The sequence below is a fragment of the Eucyclogobius newberryi genome, unplaced genomic scaffold (assembly GCF_026437365.1).
Source record: "Eucyclogobius newberryi isolate DKJ021-1_F unplaced genomic scaffold, fEucNew1.0.hap1 SCAF_2, whole genome shotgun sequence".
Taxonomy (NCBI): domain Eukaryota; kingdom Metazoa; phylum Chordata; class Actinopteri; order Gobiiformes; family Gobiidae; genus Eucyclogobius; species Eucyclogobius newberryi.
In genome coordinates, this window is record NW_027315834.1 from 1587076 (window position 1) to 1609537 (window position 22462).

Genomic DNA, 22462 nt, shown 5'->3' on the forward strand with positions numbered 1-22462 from the left:
TCACAGTTCAGTGTTGGCTCCTCCTCCTTTCAGAAGGGGAACCTGGACAAGACCCAGGAGTTCTTCATGAAGCAGGGGGCGGAGCTGCAAGGTCAGATGGAGTGGCGTGATTGGTTCGTGCTGCCGTTTCTCCCCGCCCCCGAGCAGAACGCGCTCTTCGCTCCGTACTTCTCTCGTCAGTGGGGCGACACCTTCCTGGTCTCGCTGCACAACTTCCTGTCCGTGCTCTTCCAGTGCATGCATATCCTTTACCCGGGTCTCAGGGCACAACAGCTGCTCTTCCTCGGGACGGGCGCAGGACGGGTACAGGACGGGCACAGGGACGGGCACAGGGAAAGGTTGGGCACAGGACGGGCATAGGACGGGCACAGGACGGGTACTGGACGAGCACAGGACGGGTACAGGACGGGTACAGGTAAAGGACGGGCACAGGACAGGTAAAGGACGGGTACAGGACGGGCACCAGACAGGCACAGGACGGTCACAGGACGGGTACAGGTAAAGGACGTACACAGGACGGGCACAGGACGGCAAGCCAGACGGGGGGAAGTGAAGTGGAACATAACGTGATTTCGATGGGATTAAGCTCAGAATATCCCGACATGTGAACGGTCCAGGTTGTTTTGGCCAGTGAAACCACACGTGAGGGTCAGAGCCGGGTTTAAACGTCTCCTCTCGGCTTTCACGGCGTTGTGTGGTGTGACGCTTTAACCCAGTGCCACCTCAGCCCGTCCTGCTGAGCTTCGACACAGAGGTGCAGAGGATGACCAGCGTGAGCGAGGAGAACGAGCAGCTGCGCCAGACGGTGAGCTCCACCCACACACACGCCTCTCATGTGCGGTCAGCAGCTCCGGTGGACACGCCCCTCATGTGCGGTCAGCAGCTCCGGTGGACACGCCCCTCATGTGCGGTCAGCAGCTCCGGTGGACACGCCCCTCATGTGCGGTCAGCAGCTCCGGTGGACACGCCCCTCATGTGCGGTCAGCAGCTCCGGTGGACACGCCCCTCATGTGCGGTCAGCAGCTCCGGTGGACACGCCCCTCATGTGCGGTCAGCAGCTCCGGTGGACACGCCCCTCATGTGCAGGACCATCAAAAGTTATTCACATTTTTATTCTAAGAGTCACGGTGTCTGTGCGGCAAAGCCGCACATTTTGCCAAGAATTCAAAATAAAATGTCTTTTTGATGTAAAACAAAGGGGAGAAGATGTGACAGCGTCACAGATTCAGCAGTAGGCGTAATAGGCGTGGCGAGGGCCGATCATTGCCGCTTGCGGCTATATTTAGGATTATTTCTATTGAATGTACCAGGCCCGTTTGAAGAAGCAGGTCATCCTGACGAGAGGTCAGGTCTGTGACATAAACCCTGAGGTCGTCTCCATGGTAACTCACTCTGTGACTGGCCCTGAGCGTCTCCTGAAGCAGCGCTCTGATTGGTTGGCTCACTTCCTCGTACAGACTGCAATAACATCTATATTTTAAATATTACTTTGTAGCTTTACTTTAAAATGTATTTATGCCAAGTTTAAACAATATAAACTATGATCAAACTATAATTTCCTCTTCAAAACTGAACATCAACATTTAGAATTTCACACAAAAGTTTAAAATGACATAATTCATATTGATTCTGAATAACCTCAAAATACCTTCTCCCCGGTCACATGACTTCCTCTGGGCTCTGAGATGGCCGCCTCCTCCTCGTTTACCGTTGCCATGGTGACGACTCTTCTCTGGGCTCTGTCATGGCGTTTCTCCTCAGATGAACTCAAGGAACAAACTGTACTCTGCTCCAAACCTCTGAGAAAGAAGGGCCCGACACATCCAGTTGTCATGGCAACTCATGGCTCCTCGTGGCTCTTCGTGCCTCATCGTGGCTCTTCGTGGCTCTTTGGGGCTCCTCGTGGCTCCTCGTGGCTCTTCTTGGCTCCTCGTGGCTCTTTGTGCCTCCTCGTGGCTTCTCGTGGCTCTTCATGGCTCTCGTGGCTCTTTGTGGCTCCTCATGGCGACTCGTGGCTCTTCGTGGCTCCTCATGGCTCTTTGTGGCTCCTCGTGGCTCTTCTTGGCTCCTCGTGGCTCTTTGTGCCTCCTCGTGGCTTCTCGTGGCTCTTCATGGCTCTCGTGGCTCTTTGTGGCTCCTCATGGCTCTTCGTGGCTCTTCGTGGCTCCTCATGGCTCTTTGTGGCTCCTCGTGGCTCTTCTTGGCTTCTCGTGGCTCCTCGTGGCTCTTCGTGGCTCCTCGTGGCTCCTCGTGGCTCTTCGTGGCTCCTCGTGGCTCCTCGTGGCTCTTCATGGCTCCTCGTGGCTCTTGTGGCTCCTCGTGGCTCTTGTGGCTCCTCGTGGCTCCTCGTGGCTCTTCATGGCTCCTCGTGGCTCCTCGTGCCTCCTCGTGGCTCTTCGTGCCTCCTCGTGGCTCCTCGTGGCTCCTCGTGGCTCCTCGTGGCTCTTCTTGGCTCCTTGTGGCTCCTCGTGGCTCTTCATGGCTCTTCATGGCGACTCGTGGCTCTTCGTGGCTCCTCGTGGCTCCTCGTGGCTCTAACCCTGTGCTGTGTGTCCCGCAGCTCTTCGCTCTGCAGATGGACTCTCAGGAGCCGGAGGGCCCGGGTCTGGTCCATCACAAGCTGCCTCCGTACGTCCAGAACACGGATCGCCTGGGCGACACGGAGCTGTGAGATTTGACTTCTTTTCACATGAACAAAGCGTAGCAGCCAAAGTAGGTGCAAACGGGGCGTGTCCTTCACAGGGAGCTGGTGTGGAGCCAGCGAGCCAACCCCACCACACCTCCCTCCAGGAACTTCTTCTCCACCTTCCTCCCGGGCCAGGGCAGAAGAGCTCAAGGCCGACCCCAGAGCTCTGCTGCGGCTCTTTCACCCAGCCAGGCAGCGGTGGGCCGCAAGGAGCCGCCGGGCGTCCAGGTGAGAGGACCGGGGGGGCTGGGGAGCCGCCGGGCGTCCAGGTGAGAGGACCGGGGGGGCTGGGGAGCCGCCGGGCGTCCAGGTGAGAGGACCGGGGGGGCTGGGGAGCCACCGGGCGTCCAGGTGAGAGGACCGGGGGGGCTGAGGAGCGGCGTCCAGGTGATTGGACCGGGGGGGCTGGGGAGCGGCGTCCAGGTGAGAGGACCGGGGGGGCTGGGGAGCCGCCGGGCGTCCAGGTGAGAGGACCGGGGGGGCTGGGGAGCGGCGTCCAGGTGAGAGGACCGGGGGGGCTAGGGAGCGGCCGGGCGTCCAGGTGAGAGGACCGGGGGGGCTGGGGAGCCGCCGGGCGTCCAGGTGAGAGGACCGGGGGGGCTGGGGAGCCGCCGGGCGTCCAGGTGAGAGGACCGGGGGGGCTGGGGAGCCACCGGGCGTCCAGGTGAGAGGACCGGGGGGGCTGAGGAGCGGCGTCCAGGTGATTGGACCGGGGGGGCTGGGGAGCGGCGTCCAGGTGAGAGGACCGGGGGGGCTGGGGAGCCGCCGGGCGTCCAGGTGAGAGGACCGGGGGGGCTGGGGAGCGGCGTCCAGGTGAGAGGACCGGGGGGGCTAGGGAGCGGCCGGGCGTCCAGGTGAGAGGACCGGGGGGGCTGGGGAGCGGCCGGGCGTCCAGGTGAGAGGACCGGGGGGGCTGGGGAGCGGCCGGGCGTCCAGGTGAGAGGACCGGGGGGGCTGGGGAGCCGCCGGGCGTCCAGGTGAGAGGACCGGGGGGGCTGGGGACTCTTCTATTTTACTACAAACACTTGACCTGGAGAACTGACACGTGTGACATGTTCGTGCAGAAATGTGGCACTAAAGAGGTGAAGCAGCTGTCCAATCAGACGAGCTCCACAGACGCCCCGCCCTTCTCTCAGCCTCCTGCCCAGAGCCCAGGCACCTTCAGTCAGCCCGGCCCCCAGCCCGGCCCCCAGCCCGGCCCCCAGCCCACAGTTCAGAGGCACCGCAGGATCCAGGAGCACGAGAAGGAGAGGAAGGAGCTGTTCACCAAGGCCACTCCACAGGTACGATGTCTGAGCAGACTTACCCCGGGTACAGCCCTGACAGAGTGTCCTCCACCTGACAGAGTGTCCTCCACCTGACAGAGTGTCCTCCACTGTCCTCTTATGTTCTGTTTGGCCTAATGGAGCCTAAATATACTTGTATCCAAAATGTCTCTCCTCTAGTCCACTCATATGACTTGTTCTAATCTAGAGCAGAATAAACTGTATGATTGCACCGTGGCCCTTAGAACCCCGGGTACAGCCCTGGCAGAGCACGTGTCTGTATGTGTCCTCATGTCCACAGATATGTGTCTTCTCATGTCCACAGACTCCAGAGAAGAAGGGGGACAGTGAGACGGACAGCCCCCCCCAGGAAGCCAGCAGGGGGGCACCACAGGGGGGCACCGCCCTGTCTCTGGAACAGCCCTTTATCAAACTGAGCCAGGAGGAGTACGGAGAGCACCACTCGTCCATCATGCACTGCAGGTAACCACACCCTGAGCCACGCCCATCATGCACTGCAGGTGACCACACCCTGAGCCACGCCCATCATGCACTGCAGGTAACCACACCCTGAGCCACGCCCATCATGCACTGCAGGTAACCACACCCTGAGCCACGCCCATCATGCACTGCAGGTAACCACACCCTGAGCCACGCCCATCATGCACTGCAGGTAACCACACCCTGAGCCACGCCCATCATGCACTGCAGGTAACCACACCCTGAGCCACGCCCATCATGCACTGCAGGTAACCACACCCTGAGCCACGCCCATCATGCACTGCAGGTGACCACACCCTGAGCCACGCCCATCATGCACTGCAGGTAACCACACCCTGAGCCACGCCCATCATGCACTGCAGGTAACCACACCCTGAGCCGCGCCCTTCATGCACTGCAGGTAACCACACCCTGAGCCACGCCCATCATGCACTGCAGGTAACCACACCCTGAGCCACGCCTATCATGCACTGCAGGTAACCACACCCAGAGCCACGCCCATCATGCACTGCAGGTAACCACCACTCCCTGAGCCACGCCCATCATGCACTGCAGGTAACCACCACACCCTGAGCCACGCCCATCATGCACTGCAGGTGACCACACACTGAGCCACGCCCATCATGCACTGCAGGTGACCCATCATGCACTGCAGGTGACCACACACTGAGCCAGGTGAAAGGGTGTGGCCCTCGCAGTTGTCATGTACAAAAAAAATGCCACAGTGTCTATTTTTAGTGGAATGTTAGTCATGATCTTAAAAGTAAATGATTATTATTTAAAAAAAAATCATGACCGATCCCAATATCTTAAAATCTATAGCAAGGTCTGTAGTTTTTATGAATAAAAATAATATCTTTCATAAAATTAACTATATATATACTACTATACTATAATTTTATTTTATTTATTTTATTTATTTTATTTATTTTATTTATTTTATTTATTTTATTTATTTTATTTATTTATTTTATTTATTATATAATTTTTTATTATATCCATCCATCCATTTTCTACGGCTTGTTCCCTTTCGGGGTCGCGGGTGACTGGAGCATATCCCAGTGACTTTGGGCCTTAGGCGGGGTACATCCTGGACAGTGGCCAACTCATCACAGGGACATCACAGAGACATTAAAGACATTCTCTCTCACATTCGTTCACTAGGACCAATTTAGAGTCACCAATTTTGCCACATGCAAATGTTATGCATGTGATTGGACGGTGGGAGGAGCCGGAGAACCCGGAGAGAACCCACGGTAACACGGGGAGAACATGCAGACTCCACCCAGAGAGATCATGTGATGTTGGTCTGGTCCGGGAATCGAACCCATGATCTCCTTCTTGGGAGTAGGGATGCAGACATAAACCCACGTTCAGGTTCAAGTCCGGATTCGAATCCAGAGATTCAGGTTCAGACCTAATGAGTCCGGCTGAACTCATGCCATATTTACATAATGTTACAACAGCTTAACACAAGACACTTGGCTCAATTAAGTTAAGACACTTGAACAAGGACGACTATCAAACACAAGGCTTAACTGTGGTTTGATATAAACTCAACTTGTCTGATTTATTCACTGTTTTTAACATAAGTTACAACTTACAAATCACAAGCTACGAGCTAGCAGCTAAACTACAGCTTAACAGTTCACACACATTCATGTGTTTTACTTGAGGAACAAGATCATGTTGAGTGTTGTTGACAGGGTCAGTCTGGGTCAAGGGTCAAAGCAGCTGTTTCATCTGATACAATGTTTTGTCTTTAGTGTTCAGATCCATTGGCATCAAAAGTCAGATCAAACCTTCAAACACAAAACACCAGTGTCAATAATGAAGTCAGTGTAAAATAACAGTTACAAAAACTAGCATAAAAGTCAACTTGAATCACTATAAAGCATCAACTTATAGAACTATAGCAGTATCAAAAGTACAATATGGTTCACTTCAGCGTTCACGTGTGGAGACACGGTTCACTTCAGTGTTCACGTGTGGAGACACGGTTCACTTCAGTGTTCACGTGTGGAGACACGGTTCACTTCAGTATTCACGTGTGGAGACACGGTTCACTTCAGTGTTCACGTGTGGAGACACGGTTCACACGTGTGGAGACATGGTTCACTTCAGTATTCACGTGTGGAGACACGGTTCACTTCAGCCTTCACGTGTGGAGACACGGTTCACTTCAGCGTTCACGTGTGTAGACACGGTTCACTTCAGCGTTCACGTGTGGAGACACGGTTCACTTCAGTGTTCACGCGTGGAGACACGGTTCACTTCAGCGTTCACGCGTGGAGACACGGTTCACTTCAGCGTTCACGTGTGGAGACACGGTTCACTTCAGCGTTCACGTGTGGAGACACGGTTCACTTCAGCGTTCACGAGTGGAGACACGGTTCACTTCAGCGTTCACGTGTGGAGACACGGTTCACTTCAGCGTTCACGCGTGGAGACACGGTTCACTTCAGCGTTCACGTGTGTAGACACGGTTCACTTCAGCGTTCACGCGTGGAGACACGGTTCACTTCAGCGTTCACGTGTGGAGACACGGTTCACTTCAGCGTTCACGTGTGGAGACACGGTTCACTTCAGCGTTCACGTGTGGGGACACGGTTCACTTCAGCGTTCACGTGTGGGGACACGGTTCACTTCAGTGTTCACGTGTGGAGACACGGTTCACACGTGTGGAGACACGGTTCACTTCAGCGTTCACGTGTGTAGACACGGTTCACTTCAGCGTTCACGTGTGGAGAAACGGTTCACTTCAGTGTTCACGCGTGGAGACACGGTTCACTTCAGCGTTCACGTGTGGAGACACGGTTCACTTCAGCGTTCACGTGTGGAGACACGGTTCACTTCAGCGTTCACGTGTGGAGACACGGTTCACTTCAGCGTTCACGCGTGGAGACACGGTTCACTTCAGCGTTCACTCGTGGAGACACGGTTCACTTCAGCGTTCACGTGTGTAGACACGGTTCACTTCAGCGTTCACGTGTGGAGACACGGTTCACTTCAGTGTTCACGCGTGGAGACACGGTTCACTTCAGCGTTCACGTGTGGAGACACGGTTCACTTCAGCGTTCACGTTTGGAGACACGGTTCACTTCAGCGTTCACGTGTGGAGACACGGTTCACTTCAGTGTTCACGTGTGGAGACACGGTTCACTTCAGTGTTCACGTGTGGAGACACGGTTCACTTCAGTATTCACGTGTGGAGACACGGTTCACTTCAGTGTTCACGTGTGGAGACACGGTTCACACGTGTGGAGACATGGTTCACTTCAGTATTCACGTGTGGAGACACGGTTCACTTCAGCCTTCACGTGTGGAGACACGGTTCACTTCAGCGTTCACGTGTGTAGACACGGTTCACTTCAGCGTTCACGTGTGGAGACACGGTTCACTTCAGTGTTCACGCGTGGAGACACGGTTCACTTCAGCGTTCACGCGTGGAGACACGGTTCACTTCAGCGTTCACGTGTGGAGACACGGTTCACTTCAGCGTTCACGTGTGGAGACACGGTTCACTTCAGCGTTCACGTGTGGAGACACGGTTCACTTCAGCGTTCACGTGTGGAGACACGGTTCACTTCAGCGTTCACGCGTGGAGACACGGTTCACTTCAGCGTTCACGCGTGGAGACACGGTTCACTTCAGCGTTCACGTGTGTAGACACGGTTCACTTCAGCGTTCACGCGTGGAGACACGGTTCACTTCAGCGTTCACGCGTGGAGACACGGTTCACTTCAGCGTTCACGTGTGGAGACACGGTTCACTTCAGCGTTCACGTGTGGGGACACGGTTCACTTCAGCGTTCACGTGTGGGGACACGGTTCACTTCAGTGTTCACGTGTGGAGACACGGTTCACACGTGTGGAGACACGGTTCACTTCAGCGTTCACGTGTGTAGACACGGTTCACTTCAGCGTTCACGTGTGGAGAAACGGTTCACTTCAGTGTTCACGCGTGGAGACACGGTTCACTTCAGCGTTCACGTGTGGAGACACGGTTCACTTCAGCGTTCACGTTTGGAGACACGGTTCACTTCAGCGTTCACGCGTGGAGACACGGTTCACTTCAGCGTTCACGCGTGGAGACACGGTTCACTTCAGCGTTCACGTGTGGAGACACGGTTCACTTCAGCGTTCACGTGTGGAGACACGGTTCACTTCAGCGTTCACGTGTGGAGACACGGTTCACTTCAGCGTTCACGTGTGGAGACACGGTTCACTTCAGCGTTCACGCGTGGAGACACGGTTCACTTCAGCGTTCACACGTGGAGACACGGTTCACTTCAGCGTTCACGTGTGTAGACACGGTTCACTTCAGCGTTCACGTGTGGAGACACGGTTCACTTCAGCGTTCACGCGTGGAGAAACGGTTCACTTCAGCGTTCACGTGTGGAGACACGGTTCACTTCAGCGTTCACGTGTGGGGACACGGTTCACTTCAGCGTTCACGTGTGGGGACACGGTTCACTTCAGTGTTCACGTGTGGAGACACGGTTCACACGTGTGGAGACACGGTTCACTTCAGCGTTCACGTGTGTAGACACGGTTCACTTCAGCGTTCACGTGTGGAGAAACGGTTCACTTCAGTGTTCACGCGTGGAGACACGGTTCACTTCAGCGTTCACGTGTGGAGACACGGTTCACTTCAGCGTTCACGTTTGGAGACACGGTTCACTTCAGCGTTCACGTGTGGAGACACGGTTCACTTCAGCGTTCACGTTTGGAGACACGGTTCACTTCAGCGTTCACGTGTGGAGACACGGTTCACTTCAGTGTTCACGCGTGGAGACACGGTTCACTTCAGCGTTCACGTGTGGAGACACATTTCACTTCAGCGTTCACGTTTGGAGACACGGTTTACTTCAGCGTTCACGTGTGGAGACACGGTTCACTTCAGCGTTCACGTTTGGAGACACGGTTCACTTCAGCGTTCACGTGTGGAGACACGGTTCACTTCAGCGTTCACGTGTGGAGACACGGTTCACTTCAGCGTTCACGTTTGGAGACACGGTTCACTTCAGCGTTCACGTGTGGAGACACGGTTCACTTCAGCGTTCACGTGTGGAGACACGGTTCACTTCAGCGTTCACGTGTGGAGACACGGTTCAATTCAGTATTCACGTGTGGAGACACGGTTCACTTCAGCGTTCACGTGTGGAGACACGGTTCACTTCAGCGTTCACGTTTGGAGACACGGTTCACTTCAGTGTTCACGCGTGGAGACACGGTTCACACGTGTGGAGACACAGTTCACTTCAGTGTTCACGTGTGGAGACACGGTTCACTTCAGCGTTCACGTTTGGAGACACGGTTCACTTCAGCGTTCACGTGTGGAGACACGGTTCACTTCAGCGTTCACGTGTGGAGACGCGGTTCACTTCAGTGTTCACGTGTGGAGACGCGGTTCACTTCAGTGTTTACATGTGGAGACACGGTTCGCACGTGTGGAGACACAGTTCACTTCAGTGTTCACGTGTGGAGACACGGTTCACTTCAGCGTTCACGTTTGGAGACGCGGTTCACTTCAGCGTTCACGTGTGGAGACGCGGTTCACTTCAGCGTTCACGTGTGGAGACGCGGTTCACTTCAGTGTTCACGTGTGGAGACGCGGTTCACTTCAGTGTTCACGTGTGGAGACGCGGTTCACTTCAGTGTTTACATGTGGAGACACGGTTCACTTCAGTGTTCACATGTGGAGACACGGTTCACTTCAGTGTTCACGTGTGGAGACACGGTTCACTTCAGTGTTCACGTGTGGAGACACGGTTCACACGTGTGGAGACATGGTTCACTTCAGTATTCACGTGTTGAGACATGGTTCACTTCAGCGTTCACGTGTGGAGACACGGTTCACTTCAGCGTTCACGTGTGGAGACACGGTTCACTTCAGCGTTCACGTGTGGAGACATGGTTCACTTCAGCGTTCACGTTTGGAGACACGGTTCACTTCAGCGTTCACGTGTGGAGACACGGTTCACCTCAGTGTTCACGTGTGGAGACACGGTTCACTTCAGTGTTCACGTGTGGAGACACGGTTCACTTCAGTGTTCACGTGTGGAGACACGGTTCACTTCAGTGTTCACGTGTGGAGACACGGTTCACTTCAGTGTTCACGTGTGGAGACACGGTTCACTTCAGTGTTCACACGTGGAGACACGGTTCACTTATGTGTTCACACGTGGAGACACGGTTCACTTATGTGTTCACACGTGGAGACACGGTTCACTTCAGTGTTCACACGTGGAGACACGGTTCACTTCAGTGTTCACGTGTGGAGACACGGTTCACTTCAGTGTTCACACGTTGAGACACGGTTCACTTCAGTGTTCACACGTGGAGACACGGTTCACTTCAGTGTTCACGTGTGGAGACACGGTTCACTTCAGTGTTCACACGTGGAGACACGGTTCACTTCAGTGTTCACACGTGGAGACACGGTTCACTTCAGTGTTCACACGTGGAGACACTGTTCACTTCAGTGTTCACGTGTGGAGACACGGTTCACTTCAGCGTTCACACGTGGAGACACGGTTCACTTCAGCGTTCACGTGTGGAGACACGGTTCACTTCAGCGTTCACGTGTGGAGACACGGTTCACTTCAGCGTTCACTTGTGGAGACACGGTTCACTTCAGCGTTCACGTGTGGAGACACGGTTCACTTCAGGGTTCACGTGTGGAGACACGGTTCACTACAGCGTTCACGTGTGGAGACGCGGTTCACTTCAGCGTTCACACGTGGAGACGCGGTTCACTTCAGTGTTCACGTGTGGAGACACGGTTCACTTCAGTGTTCACGTGTGGAGACACGGTTCACTTCAGTGTTCACACGTGGAGACACGGTTCACACGTGTGGAGACACGGTTCACTTCAGCGTTCACGTTTGGAGACACGGTTCACTTCAGCGTTCACGTGTGGAGACACGGTTCACTTCAGCGTTCACGTTTGGAGACACGGTTCACTTCAGCGTTCACGTGTGGAGACACGGTTCACTTCAGCGTTCACGTGTGGAGACGCGGTTCACTTCAGTGTTCACGTGTGGAGACGCGGTTCACTTCAGTGTTTACATGTGGAGACACGGTTCGCACGTGTGGAGACACAGTTCACTTCAGTGTTCACGTGTGGAGACACGGTTCACTTCAGCGTTCACGTTTGGAGACGCGGTTCACTTCAGCGTTCACGTGTGGAGACGCGGTTCACTTCAGCGTTCACGTGTGGAGACGCGGTTCACTTCAGCGTTCACGTGTGGAGACGCGGTTCACTTCAGTGTTCACGTGTGGAGACACGGTTCACTTCAGTGTTCACACGTGGAGACACGGTTCACTTATGTGTTCACACGTGGAGACACGGTTCACTTATGTGTTCACACGTGGAGACACGGTTCACTTCAGTGTTCACGCGTGGAGACACGGTTCACTTCAGTGTTCACGTGTGGAGACACGGTTCACTTCAGTGTTCACACGTTGAGACACGGTTCACTTCAGTGTTCACACGTGGAGACACGGTTCACTTCAGCGTTCACGTGTGGAGACACGGTTCACTTCAGTGTTCACACGTGGAGACACGGTTCACTTCAGTGTTCACACGTGGAGACACAGTTCACTTCAGTGTTCACACGTGGAGACACGGTTCACTTCAGTGTTCACACGTGGAGACACTGTTCACTTCAGTGTTCACGTGTGGAGACACGGTTCACTTCAGCGTTCACACGTGGAGACACGGTTCACTTCAGCGTTCACGTGTGGAGACACGGTTCACTTCAGCGTTCACGTGTGGAGACACGGTTCACTTCAGCGTTCACTTGTGGAGACACGGTTCACTTCAGCGTTCACGTGTGGAGACACGGTTCACTTCAGGGTTCACGTGTGGAGACACGGTTCACTACAGCGTTCACGTGTGGAGACGCAGTTCACTTCAGTGTTCACACGTGGAGACACGGTTCACTTCAGTGTTCACGTGTGGAGACACGGTTCACTTCAGTGTTCACACGTGGAGACACGGTTCACTTCAGTGTTCACACGTGGAGACACGGTTCACTTCAGTGTTCACGTGTGGAGACATGGTTCACTTCAGTGTTCACGTGTGGAGACGCGGTTCACTTCAGCGTTCACGTGTGGAGACGCGGTTCACTTCAGCGTTCACGTGTGGAGACGCGGTTCACTTCAGCGTTCACGTGTGGAGACGCGGTTCACTTCAGCGTTCACGTGTGGAGACGCGGTTCACTTCAGCGTTCACACGTGGAGACACGGTTCACTTCAGCGTTCACACGTGGAGACACGGTTCACTTCAGAGTTCACGTGTGGAGACACGGTTCACTTCAGTGTTTACATGTGGAGACACGGTTCACTTCAGTGTTCACACGTGGAGACACGGTTCTGTCTCTCGCATCTTTAAACTTATTTCGCCGGTTTCATCTTCTGCCCTGAATACGCGTGCGTCACTAATTATGGTCCGTGTGCTTCATTGACAGCGACACATGGCAGTGTTTACGTCTTTTCCAGCGCAAATTTTGCGATCAATGGAAGGTTTAAGATGGTTTAGATTCTAGAACAAAAAGGATATAATATTTGAGTGCTATATTGTTTTATGAGTCCAGAACCGAATCACCGGGGTTTAGTTTTTTTTGGACCTGAACCGAAACGTTTTTACAAGTCCAGATCCGGTCCATCGTAGCGGTTCACATCCCTACTTGGAGGCAAGAGCGCTAACCGCCTTTGCCACCGTGCACCCTTTTTTTAAATTATATTTCATTATATTTTATTTTGTTTTATTATATTTAATTATATGTGATTATATTTGATTATTTATATTAATAGAGTAGAAATTGCCTCCAGTTTCCACTCTAGATGAGACAGTATTTTAAACGGCCGATTCCCAGGAAGCCACTTTCCTCTCGATGTGTTGGATAACTCTGACCTCTGACCTCCTGGCTCTCTCTTGTCTCTTTCAGGGTGGACTCGTCAGGACGCAGAGTCGCCAGTTTAGACGTTGACGGAGTCGTGAAGGTAAAATCGTTTTTGACTAAATAACACAATTGAATTAAAACCTGAGGTTGTGTTGAGGTCATATTGAGGTCGTGTTCTTGCGTTGTAGGTGTGGTCATTTAACCCCGTGATGCAGACCAAAGCCACCATCATGTCCAAGTCTCCGCTGCTGTCCCTCGAATGGGCCGCCAAACCCGACCGACTGGTACCGGCCCTCACACAGTTCAGCCTGAGTGCAGCGCAGGTCCTGGTACCTGACTATGTCCCTGTCTGTCCCTGTCTGTCCCAGTTGCTGCTGGGGAGCGGCGTGGGCACTGTCCGACTGTACGACACCGACGCCAAGAAGAATCTGTACGAGATGAACATCGACGAGGCTCATCCACGGTAAAACCCACATTTATGTAGAGCCTCTTTATACAGCTGTGTACAGCCCCAACATGAGGCGGGGTCAAACAAGCATGTCATGACCCCTGCATGACCCCTGCATGTCATGAGCTCTGCATGTCATGGCCCCTGCATGACCTCTGCATGTCATGACCCCTGCATGTCATGACCCCTGCATGACCTCTGCATGTCATGACCCCTGCATGTCATGACCCCTGCATGACCCCTGCATGTCATGACCTCTGCATGTCATGACCCCTGCATGACCTCTGCAGGTCATGACCCCTGCATGTCATGACCCCTGCATGACCTCTGCATGGCATGACCTCTGCATGTCATGACCCCTGCATGTCAAGACCCCTGCATGTCATGACCCCTGCATGACCCCTGCATGTCATGACCTCTGCATGTCATGACCCCTGCATGACCTCTGCATGTCATGACCCCTGCATGTCATGACCCCTGCATGACCCCTGCATGTCATGACCTCTGCATGTCATGACCCCTGCATGACCTCTGCATGTCATGACCCCTGCATGTCATGACCCCTGCATGACACCTGCATGTCATGACCTCTGCATGTCATGACCCCTGCATGACCTCTGCATGTCATGACCCCTGCATGTCATGACCCCTGCATGACCTCTGCAGGTCATGACCCCTGCATGTCATGACCCCTGCATGACCTCTGCATGGCATGACCTCTGCATGTCATGACCCCTGCATGACCCCTGCATGTCATGACCTCTGCATGTCATGACCCCTGCATGTCATGACCCCTGCATGACCTCTGCAGGTCATGACCCCTGCATGTCATGACCCCTGCATGACCTCTGCATGGCATGACCTCTGCATGTCATGACCCCTGCATGACCCCTGCATGTCATGACCCCTGCATGTCATGACCCCTGCATGACCTCTGCATGTCATGACCCCTGCATGACCTCTGCATGTCATGACCCCTGCATGTCATGACCCCTGCATGTCATGACCCCTGCATGTCACAACACACCTGCAGGGGGAGCACTGACTCCGCCTGAACCCTGTGAGCCCCGCCCCTGTGAGCCCCGCCCCTGTGTCTGACGTTGTGTGTGAGGGGGGGAGGGGGCCGAGTGAGTGGAGAACGCCGTGGACGCGCTAGCATTGATATTAGCATCTTAGCGTCGGGGGAATGTCCTGTCCAGATTAGGCAGTCAGACAAGCTGTGAGCAGAGGACAGAGGAGACCAGAGAGGACGAGCTGTGAGCAGAGGACAGAGGACACCTTCTCCTCTCTGGTCTCCTCTGTCCTCTGCTCACAGCTCGTCCTCTCTTGTCTCCTCTGTCCTCTGCTCACAGCTCGTCTTCTCTGGTGTCCTCTGCTCACAGCTCGTCCTCTCTTGTCTCCTCTGTCCTCTGCTCACAGCTCGTCCTCTCTTGTCTCCTCTGTCCTCTGCTCACAGCTCGTCTTCTCTGGTGTCCTCTGCTCACAGCTCGTCCTCTCTTGTCTCCTCTGTCCTCTGCTCACAGCTCGTCCTCTCTTGTCTCCTCTGTCCTCTGCTCACAGCTCGTCTTCTCTGGTGTCCTCTGCTCACAGCTCGTCCTCTCTTGTCTCCTCTGTCCTCTGCTCACAGCTCGTCCTCTCGTCTCCTCTGTCCTCTGCTCACAGCTCGTCCTCTCTGGTCTCCTCTGTCCTCTGCTCACAGCTCGTCCTCTCTTGTCTCCTCTGTCCTCTGCTTACAGCTCGTCTTCTCTGGTGTCCTCTGCTCACAGCTCGTCCTCTCTGGTCTCCTCTGTCCTCACATGTCTCCTCCTTCCTCAGGATCCTGTCCCTGGCTTGCAGTCCCAGTGGCTCGTCCTTCGTGTGCTCTGCAGCGGCTCTGTCTCGCATTGGGACGGCGGACGCTCGTTGTGTCCCTGTCTCTGTCTCTGGACAACTGCTGCTCTGGGACACCAAGACCGTCAAACAGCAGGTCAGAACACGCTCGCTCTATGTTCCCTTACGTGTTCTCTCACATGTTCTCTCACATGTTCTCACGTGTTCTCTCACAGGTTCTCACATGTTCTCTCACGTGTTGTCTCACATGTTCTCTCACGTGTTCTCACATGTTCCCTCACGTGTTCTCTCACAGGTTCTCACATGTTCTCTCACAGGTTCTCACATGTTCTCTCACGTGTTGTCTCACATGTTCTCTCACATGTTCTCTCACGTGTTCTCACATGTTCCCTCACGTGTTCCCTCACGTGTTCTCTCACAGGTTCTCACATGTTCTCACATGTTCTCTCACGTGTTCTCTCACATGTTCCCTCACGTGTTGTCTCACATGTTCTCACGTGTTCTCTCACGTGTTCTCACGTGTTCTCTCACGTGTTCTCTCACATGTTCCCTCACGTGTTCTCTCACATGTTCTCACGTGTTCTCTCACATGTTCTCACGTGTTCTCTCACGTGTTCTTACGTGTTCTCTCACGTGTTCTCTCACATGTTCTCACATGTTCTCTCACGTGTTGTCTCACATGTTCTCTCACGTGTTCTCACATGTTCCCTCACGTGTTCTCTCACAGGTTCTCACATGTTCTCTCACAGGTTCTCACATGTTCTCTCACGTGTTGTCTCACATGTTCTCTCACATGTTCTCTCACGTGTTCTCACATGTTCCCTCACGTGTTCCCTCACGTGTTCCCTCACGTGTTCTCTCACGTGTTTTCTCACGTGTTCTCTCACGTGTTACCTCACGTGTTCTCTCACGTGTTACCTCATGTGTTCTCTCACGTGTTACCTCATGTGTTCTCTCACGTGTTACCTCACGTGTTCTCTCACGTGTTACCTCACGTGTTCTCTCACGTGTTACCTCACGTGTTCACTCACTCACGTGTTCTCTCACGTGTTCTCTCACGTGTTACCTCATGTGTTCTCTCACGTGTTACCTCACGTGTTCTCTCACGTGTTACCTCACATGTTCACTCACTCACTTGTTCTCTCACGTGTTCTCTCACGTGTTCTCTCACGTGTTACCTCATGTGTTCTCTCACGTGTTACCTCATGTGTTCTCTCACGTGTTACCTCACGTGTTCTCTCACGTGTTACCTCACGTGTTCTCTCACGTGTTACCTCACGTGTTCACTCACTCACGTGTTCTCTCACGTGTTCTCTCACGTGTTCTCTCACATGTTCCCTCACGTGTTCTCTCACATGTTCTCACGTGTTCTCTCACATGTTCTCACGTGTTCTCTCACGTGTTCTTACGTGTTCTCTCACGTGTTCTCTCACATGTTCTCACATGTTCTCTCACGTGTTGTCTCACATGTTCTCTCACGTGTTCTCACATGTTCCCTCACGTGTTCTCTCACAGGTTCTCACATGTTCTCTCACAGGTTCTCACATGTTCTCTCACGTGTTGTCTCACATGTTCTCTCACATGTTCTCTCACGTGTTCTCACATGTTCCCTCACGTGTTCCCTCACGTGTTCCCTCACGTGTTCTCTCACGTGTTTTCTCACGTGTTCTCTCACGTGTTACCTCATGTGTTCTCTCACGTGTTACCTCATGTGTTCTCTCACGTGTTACCTCACGTGTTCTCTCACGTGTTACCTCACGTGTTCTCTCACGTGTTACCTCACGTGTTCACTCACTCACGTGTTCTCTCACGTGTTCTCTCACGTGTTACCTCATGTGTTCTCTCACGTGTTACCTCACGTGTTCTCTCACGTGTTACCTCACATGTTCACTCACTCACTTGTTCTCTCACGTGTTCTCTCACGTGTTCTCTCACGTGTTACCTCATGTGTTCTCTCACGTGTTACCTCATGTGTTCTCTCACGTGTTACCTCACGTGTTCTCTCACGTGTTACCTCACGTGTTCTCTCACGTGTTACCTCACGTGTTCACTCACTCACGTGTTCTCTCACGTGTTCTCTCACGTGTTACCTCATGTGTTCTCTCACGTGTTACCTCACGTGTTCTCTCACGTGTTACCTCACGTGTTCTCTCACGTGTTCTCTCACGTGTTCTCTCACTTGTTCTCTCACGTGTTCACTCACATGTTCACTCACGTGTTCACTCACTCACGTGTTCTCTCACGTGTTCTCTCACGTGTTACCTCACGTGTTCTCTCACGTGTTCCCTCACGTGTTTTCTCACGTGTTACCTCATGTGTTCTCTCACGTGTTACCTCACGTGTTCTCTCACGTGTTACCTCACGTGTTCTCTCACGTGTTCTCTCACTTGTTCTCTCACGTGTTCACTCACATGTTCACTCACGTGTTCACTCACTCACGTGTTCTCTCACGTGTTACCTCACGTGTTCTCTCACGTGTTACCTCACATGTTCACTCACTCACTTGTTCTCTCACGTGTTCTCTCACGTGTTCTCTCACGTGTTACCTCATGTGTTCTCTCACGTGTTACCTCATGTGTTCTCTCACGTGTTACCTCATGTGTTCTCTCACGTGTTACCTCACGTGTTCTCTCACGTGTTACCTCACGTGTTCACTCACTCACGTGTTCTCTCACGTGTTCTCTCACGTGTTCTCTCACGTGTTCTCTCACGTGTTCTCTCACATATTCTCTCGCGTGTTCTCACATGTTCTCTCACGTGTTCTCTCACATGTTCCCTCACGTGTTGTCTCACATGTTCTCACATGTTCCCTCACGTGTTCTCTCACGTGTTGTCTCACATGTTCTCACATGTTCCCTCACGTGTTCTCTCACATGTTCCCTCACGTGTTGTCTCACATGTTCTCACATGTTCTCTCACGTGTTCTCTCACAGGTTCTCACATGTTCTCTCACGTGTTCTCTCACGTGTTCTCTCACATGTTCTCTCACGTGTTCTCACATGTTCCCTCACGTGTTCTCTCACATGTTCTCACGTGTTCCCTCACATTCTCTCTCACATGTTCTCACGTGTTCTCTCACGTGTTCACTCACATGTTCTCACGTGTTCCCTCACGTGTTCTCTCACATGTTCACTCACATGTTCTCACGTGTTCCCTCACGTGTTCTCTCACATGTTCACTCACATGTTCTCACGTGTTCCCTCACGTGTTCTCTCACATGTTCTCACAAGTTCTCACATGTTCCCTCACAGGTTCTTTAACGTGTTCCCTCACAGGTTCTCTCACATGTTCTCTCACGTGTTCTCACATGTTCCCTCACGTGTTGTCTCACATGTTCTCACATGTTCCCTCACATGTTGTCTTACATGTTCCCTCATGTGTTCTCTCACGTTCTCACATGTTCTCTCACGTGTTCTCTCAGGTGTTCTCTCATGTGTTCTCTCACGTGTTCTCTCACATGTTCCCTCACTTGTTCTCTCACGTGTTCTCTTGCGTGTTCCCTCATGTGTTCTCTCACGTGTTCTCTCACGTGTTCTCTCACGTGTTCTCTCACGTGTTACCTCATGTGTTCTCTCACGTGTTACCTCATGTGTTCTCTCACGTGTTCTCTCATGTTCTCACGTGTTCTCTCACATGTTCCCTCACGTGTTCTCTCACGTGTTCTCTCACGTGTTCCCTCACGTGTTTTCTCACGTGTTCTCTCACGTGTTACCTCACGTGTTCTCTCACGTGTTACCTCACATGTTCACTCACTCACTTGTTCTCTCACGTGTTCTCTCACGTGTTCTCTCACGTGTTACCTCATGTGTTCTCTCACGTGTTACCTCATGTGTTCTCTCACGTGTTACCTCACGTGTTCTCTCACGTGTTACCTCACGTGTTCTCTCACGTGTTACCTCACGTGTTCTCTCACGTGTTACCTCACGTGTTCACTCACGTGTTCTCTCACGTATTACCTCATGTGTTCTCTCACGTGTTACCTCACGTGTTCTCTCACGTGTTACCTCACGTGTTCTCTCACGTGTTCTCTCACTTGTTCTCTCACGTGTTCACTCACATGTTCACTCACGTGTTCACTCACTCACGTGTTCTCTCACGTGTTCTCTCACGTGTTACCTCATGTGTTCTCTCGCGTGTTACCTCACGTGTTCTCTCACGTGTTCTCTCACGTGTTACCTCACGTGTTCTCTCACGTGTTACCTCACGTGTTCTCTCACGTGTTCTCTCACTTGTTCTCTCACGTGTTCACTCACATGTTCACTCACGTGTTCACTCACTCACGTGTTTTCTCACGTGTTCTCTCACGTGTTACCTCACGTGTTCTCTCACGTGTTACCTCACATGTTCACTCACTCACTTGTTCTCTCACGTGTTCTCTCACGTGTTCTCTCACGTGTTACCTCATGTGTTCTCTCACGTGTTACCTCATGTGTTCTCTCACGTGTTACCTCACGTGTTCTCTCACGTGTTACCTCACGTGTTCACTCACTCACGTGTTCTCTCACGTGTTACCTCACATGTTCACTCACTCACGTGTTCTCTCACGTGTTCTCTCACGTGTTCTCTCACGTGTTACCTCATGTGTTCTCTCACGCGTTACCTCACGTGTTCTCTCACGTGTTACCTCACGTGTTCTCTCACGTGTTCTCTCACGTGTTCTCTCACGTGTTACCTCATGTGTTCTCTCACGTGTTACCTCATGTGTTCTCTCACGTGTTCTCTCATGTTCTCACGTGTTCTCTCACATGTTCCCTCACGTGTTCTCTCACGTGTTCTCTCACGTGTTCCCTCACGTGTTTTCTCACGTGTTCTCTCACGTGTTACCTCACGTGTTCTCTCACGTGTTACCTCACATGTTCACTCACTCACTTGTTCTCTCACGTGTTCTCTCACGTGTTCTCTCACGTGTTACCTCATGTGTTCTCTCACGTGTTACCTCATGTGTTCTCTCACGTGTTACCTCACGTGTTCTCTCACGTGTTACCTCACGTGTTCTCTCACGTGTTACCTCACGTGTTCACTCACTCACGTGTTCTCTCACGTGTTCTCTCACGTGTTACCTCATGTGTTCTCTCACGTGTTACCTCACGTGTTCTCTCACGTGTTACCTCACGTGTTCTCTCACGTGTTCTCTCACGTGTTCTCTCACTTGTTCTCTCACGTGTTCACTCACATGTTCACTCACGTGTTCACTCACTCACGTGTTCTCTCACGTGTTCTCTCACGTGTTACCTCATGTGTTCTCTCGCGTGTTACCTCACGTGTTCTCTCACGTGTTCCCTCATGTGTTTTCTCACGTGTTACCTCATGTGTTCTCTCACGTGTTTTCTCACGTGTTACCTCACGTGTTCGCTCACGTGTTCTCTCACTTGTTCTCTCACGTGTTCACTCACATGTTCACTCACGTGTTCACTCACTCACGTGTTTTCTCACGTGTTCTCTCACGTGTTACCTCACGTGTTCTCTCACGTGTTACCTCACATGTTCACTCACTCACTTGTTCTCTCACGTGTTCTCTCACGTGTTCTCTCACGTGTTCTCTCACGTGTTACCTCATGTGTTCTCTCACGTGTTACCTCACGTGTTCTCTCACGTGTTACCTCACGTGTTCACTCACTCACGTGTTCTCTCACGTGTTACCTCACATGTTCACTCACTCACGTGTTCTCTCACGTGTTCTCTCACGTGTTCTCTCACGTGTTCTCTCACGTGTTACCTCATGTGTTCTCTCACGCGTTACCTCACGTGTTCTCTCACGTGTTACCTCACGTGTTCTCTCACGTGTTCTCTCACGTGTTCTCTCACTTGTTCTCTCACGTGTTCACTCACATGTTCACTCACGTGTTCACTCACTCACGTGTTACCTCATGTGTTCTCTCACGTGTTACCTCATGTGTTCTCTCACGTGTTGCCTCACGTGTTCTCTCACGTGTTACCTCATGTGTTCTCTCACGTGTTCTCTCACGTGTTCCCTCACTTGTTCTTTCACGTGTTCACTCACATGTTCACTCATGTGTTCACTCACTCACGTGTTCTCTCACGTGTTCTCACGTGTTCCCTCATGTGTTTTCTCACATGTTCTCACGTGTTCACTCACGTGTTCTCTCACGTGTTCTCTCACGTGTTCACTCACGTGTTCTCACGTGTTCCCTCACGTGTTCTCTCGTGTTCACTCACATGTTCTAGTGAGTCATGAAATATATCTGTGTGTTCTTGTGAGTCATGAAGTATATTTGTGTGTTCTAGTGTGTTCTAGTGAGTCATGAAGTACACTTGTGTGTTCTAGTGAGTCATGAAGTACACTTGTGTGTTCTAGTGTGTTCTAGTGAGTCATGAAGTACACTTGTGTGTTCTAGTGAGTCATGAAGTACACTTGTGTGTTCTAGTGAGTCATGAAGTACACTTGTGTGTTCTAGTGAGTCATGAAGTACACTTGTGTGTTCTAGTGAGTCTTGAAGTACATTTGTGTGTTCTAGTGAGTCATGAAGTACACTTGTGTGTTCTAGTGAGTCATGAAGTACACTTGTGTGTTCTAGTGAGTCATGAAGTACACTTGTGTGTTCTAGTGAGTCATGAAGTACACTTGTGTGTTCTAGTGAGTCATGAAGTACACTTGTGTGTTCTAGTGAGTCATGAAGTACATTTGTGTGTTCTAGTGAGTCATGAAGTACACTTGTGTGTTCTAGTGAGTCATGAAGTACACTTGTGTGTTCTAGTGAGTCATGAAGTACACTTGTGTGTTCTAGTGAGTCATGAAGTACACTTGTGTGTTCTAGTGAGTCATGAAGTACACTTATTTGTTCTAGTGAGTCATGAAGTAC

The 22462-nt window shown here is 52.2% G+C and overlaps 1 protein-coding gene across 2 annotated transcripts in view; it reads left to right on the forward strand.

Annotated features, from left to right (window-relative positions):
* wdr91 (WD repeat domain 91) overlaps window positions 1-22462 on the forward strand; it is a 28889-nt gene that overhangs the window by 3263 nt on the left and 3164 nt on the right. Inside the window, exons 4-13 of one of the 2 annotated variants that reach the window (XM_072454669.1) lie at window positions 34-240; window positions 722-805; window positions 2561-2667; window positions 2743-2914; window positions 3751-3969; window positions 4277-4434; window positions 13409-13463; window positions 13552-13647; window positions 13732-13826; window positions 15627-15777. In XM_072454669.1, the coding sequence (XP_072310770.1) occupies window positions 34-240; window positions 722-805; window positions 2561-2667; window positions 2743-2914; window positions 3751-3969; window positions 4277-4434; window positions 13409-13463; window positions 13552-13647; window positions 13732-13826; window positions 15627-15777 (1344 nt within the window). Of the gene's footprint in view, window positions 1-33; window positions 241-721; window positions 806-2560; window positions 2668-2742; window positions 2915-3750; window positions 3970-4276; window positions 4435-13408; window positions 13464-13551; window positions 13827-15626; window positions 15778-22462 lie in introns of both variants that reach the window. The other variant, XM_072454668.1, reaches the window with a different exon arrangement.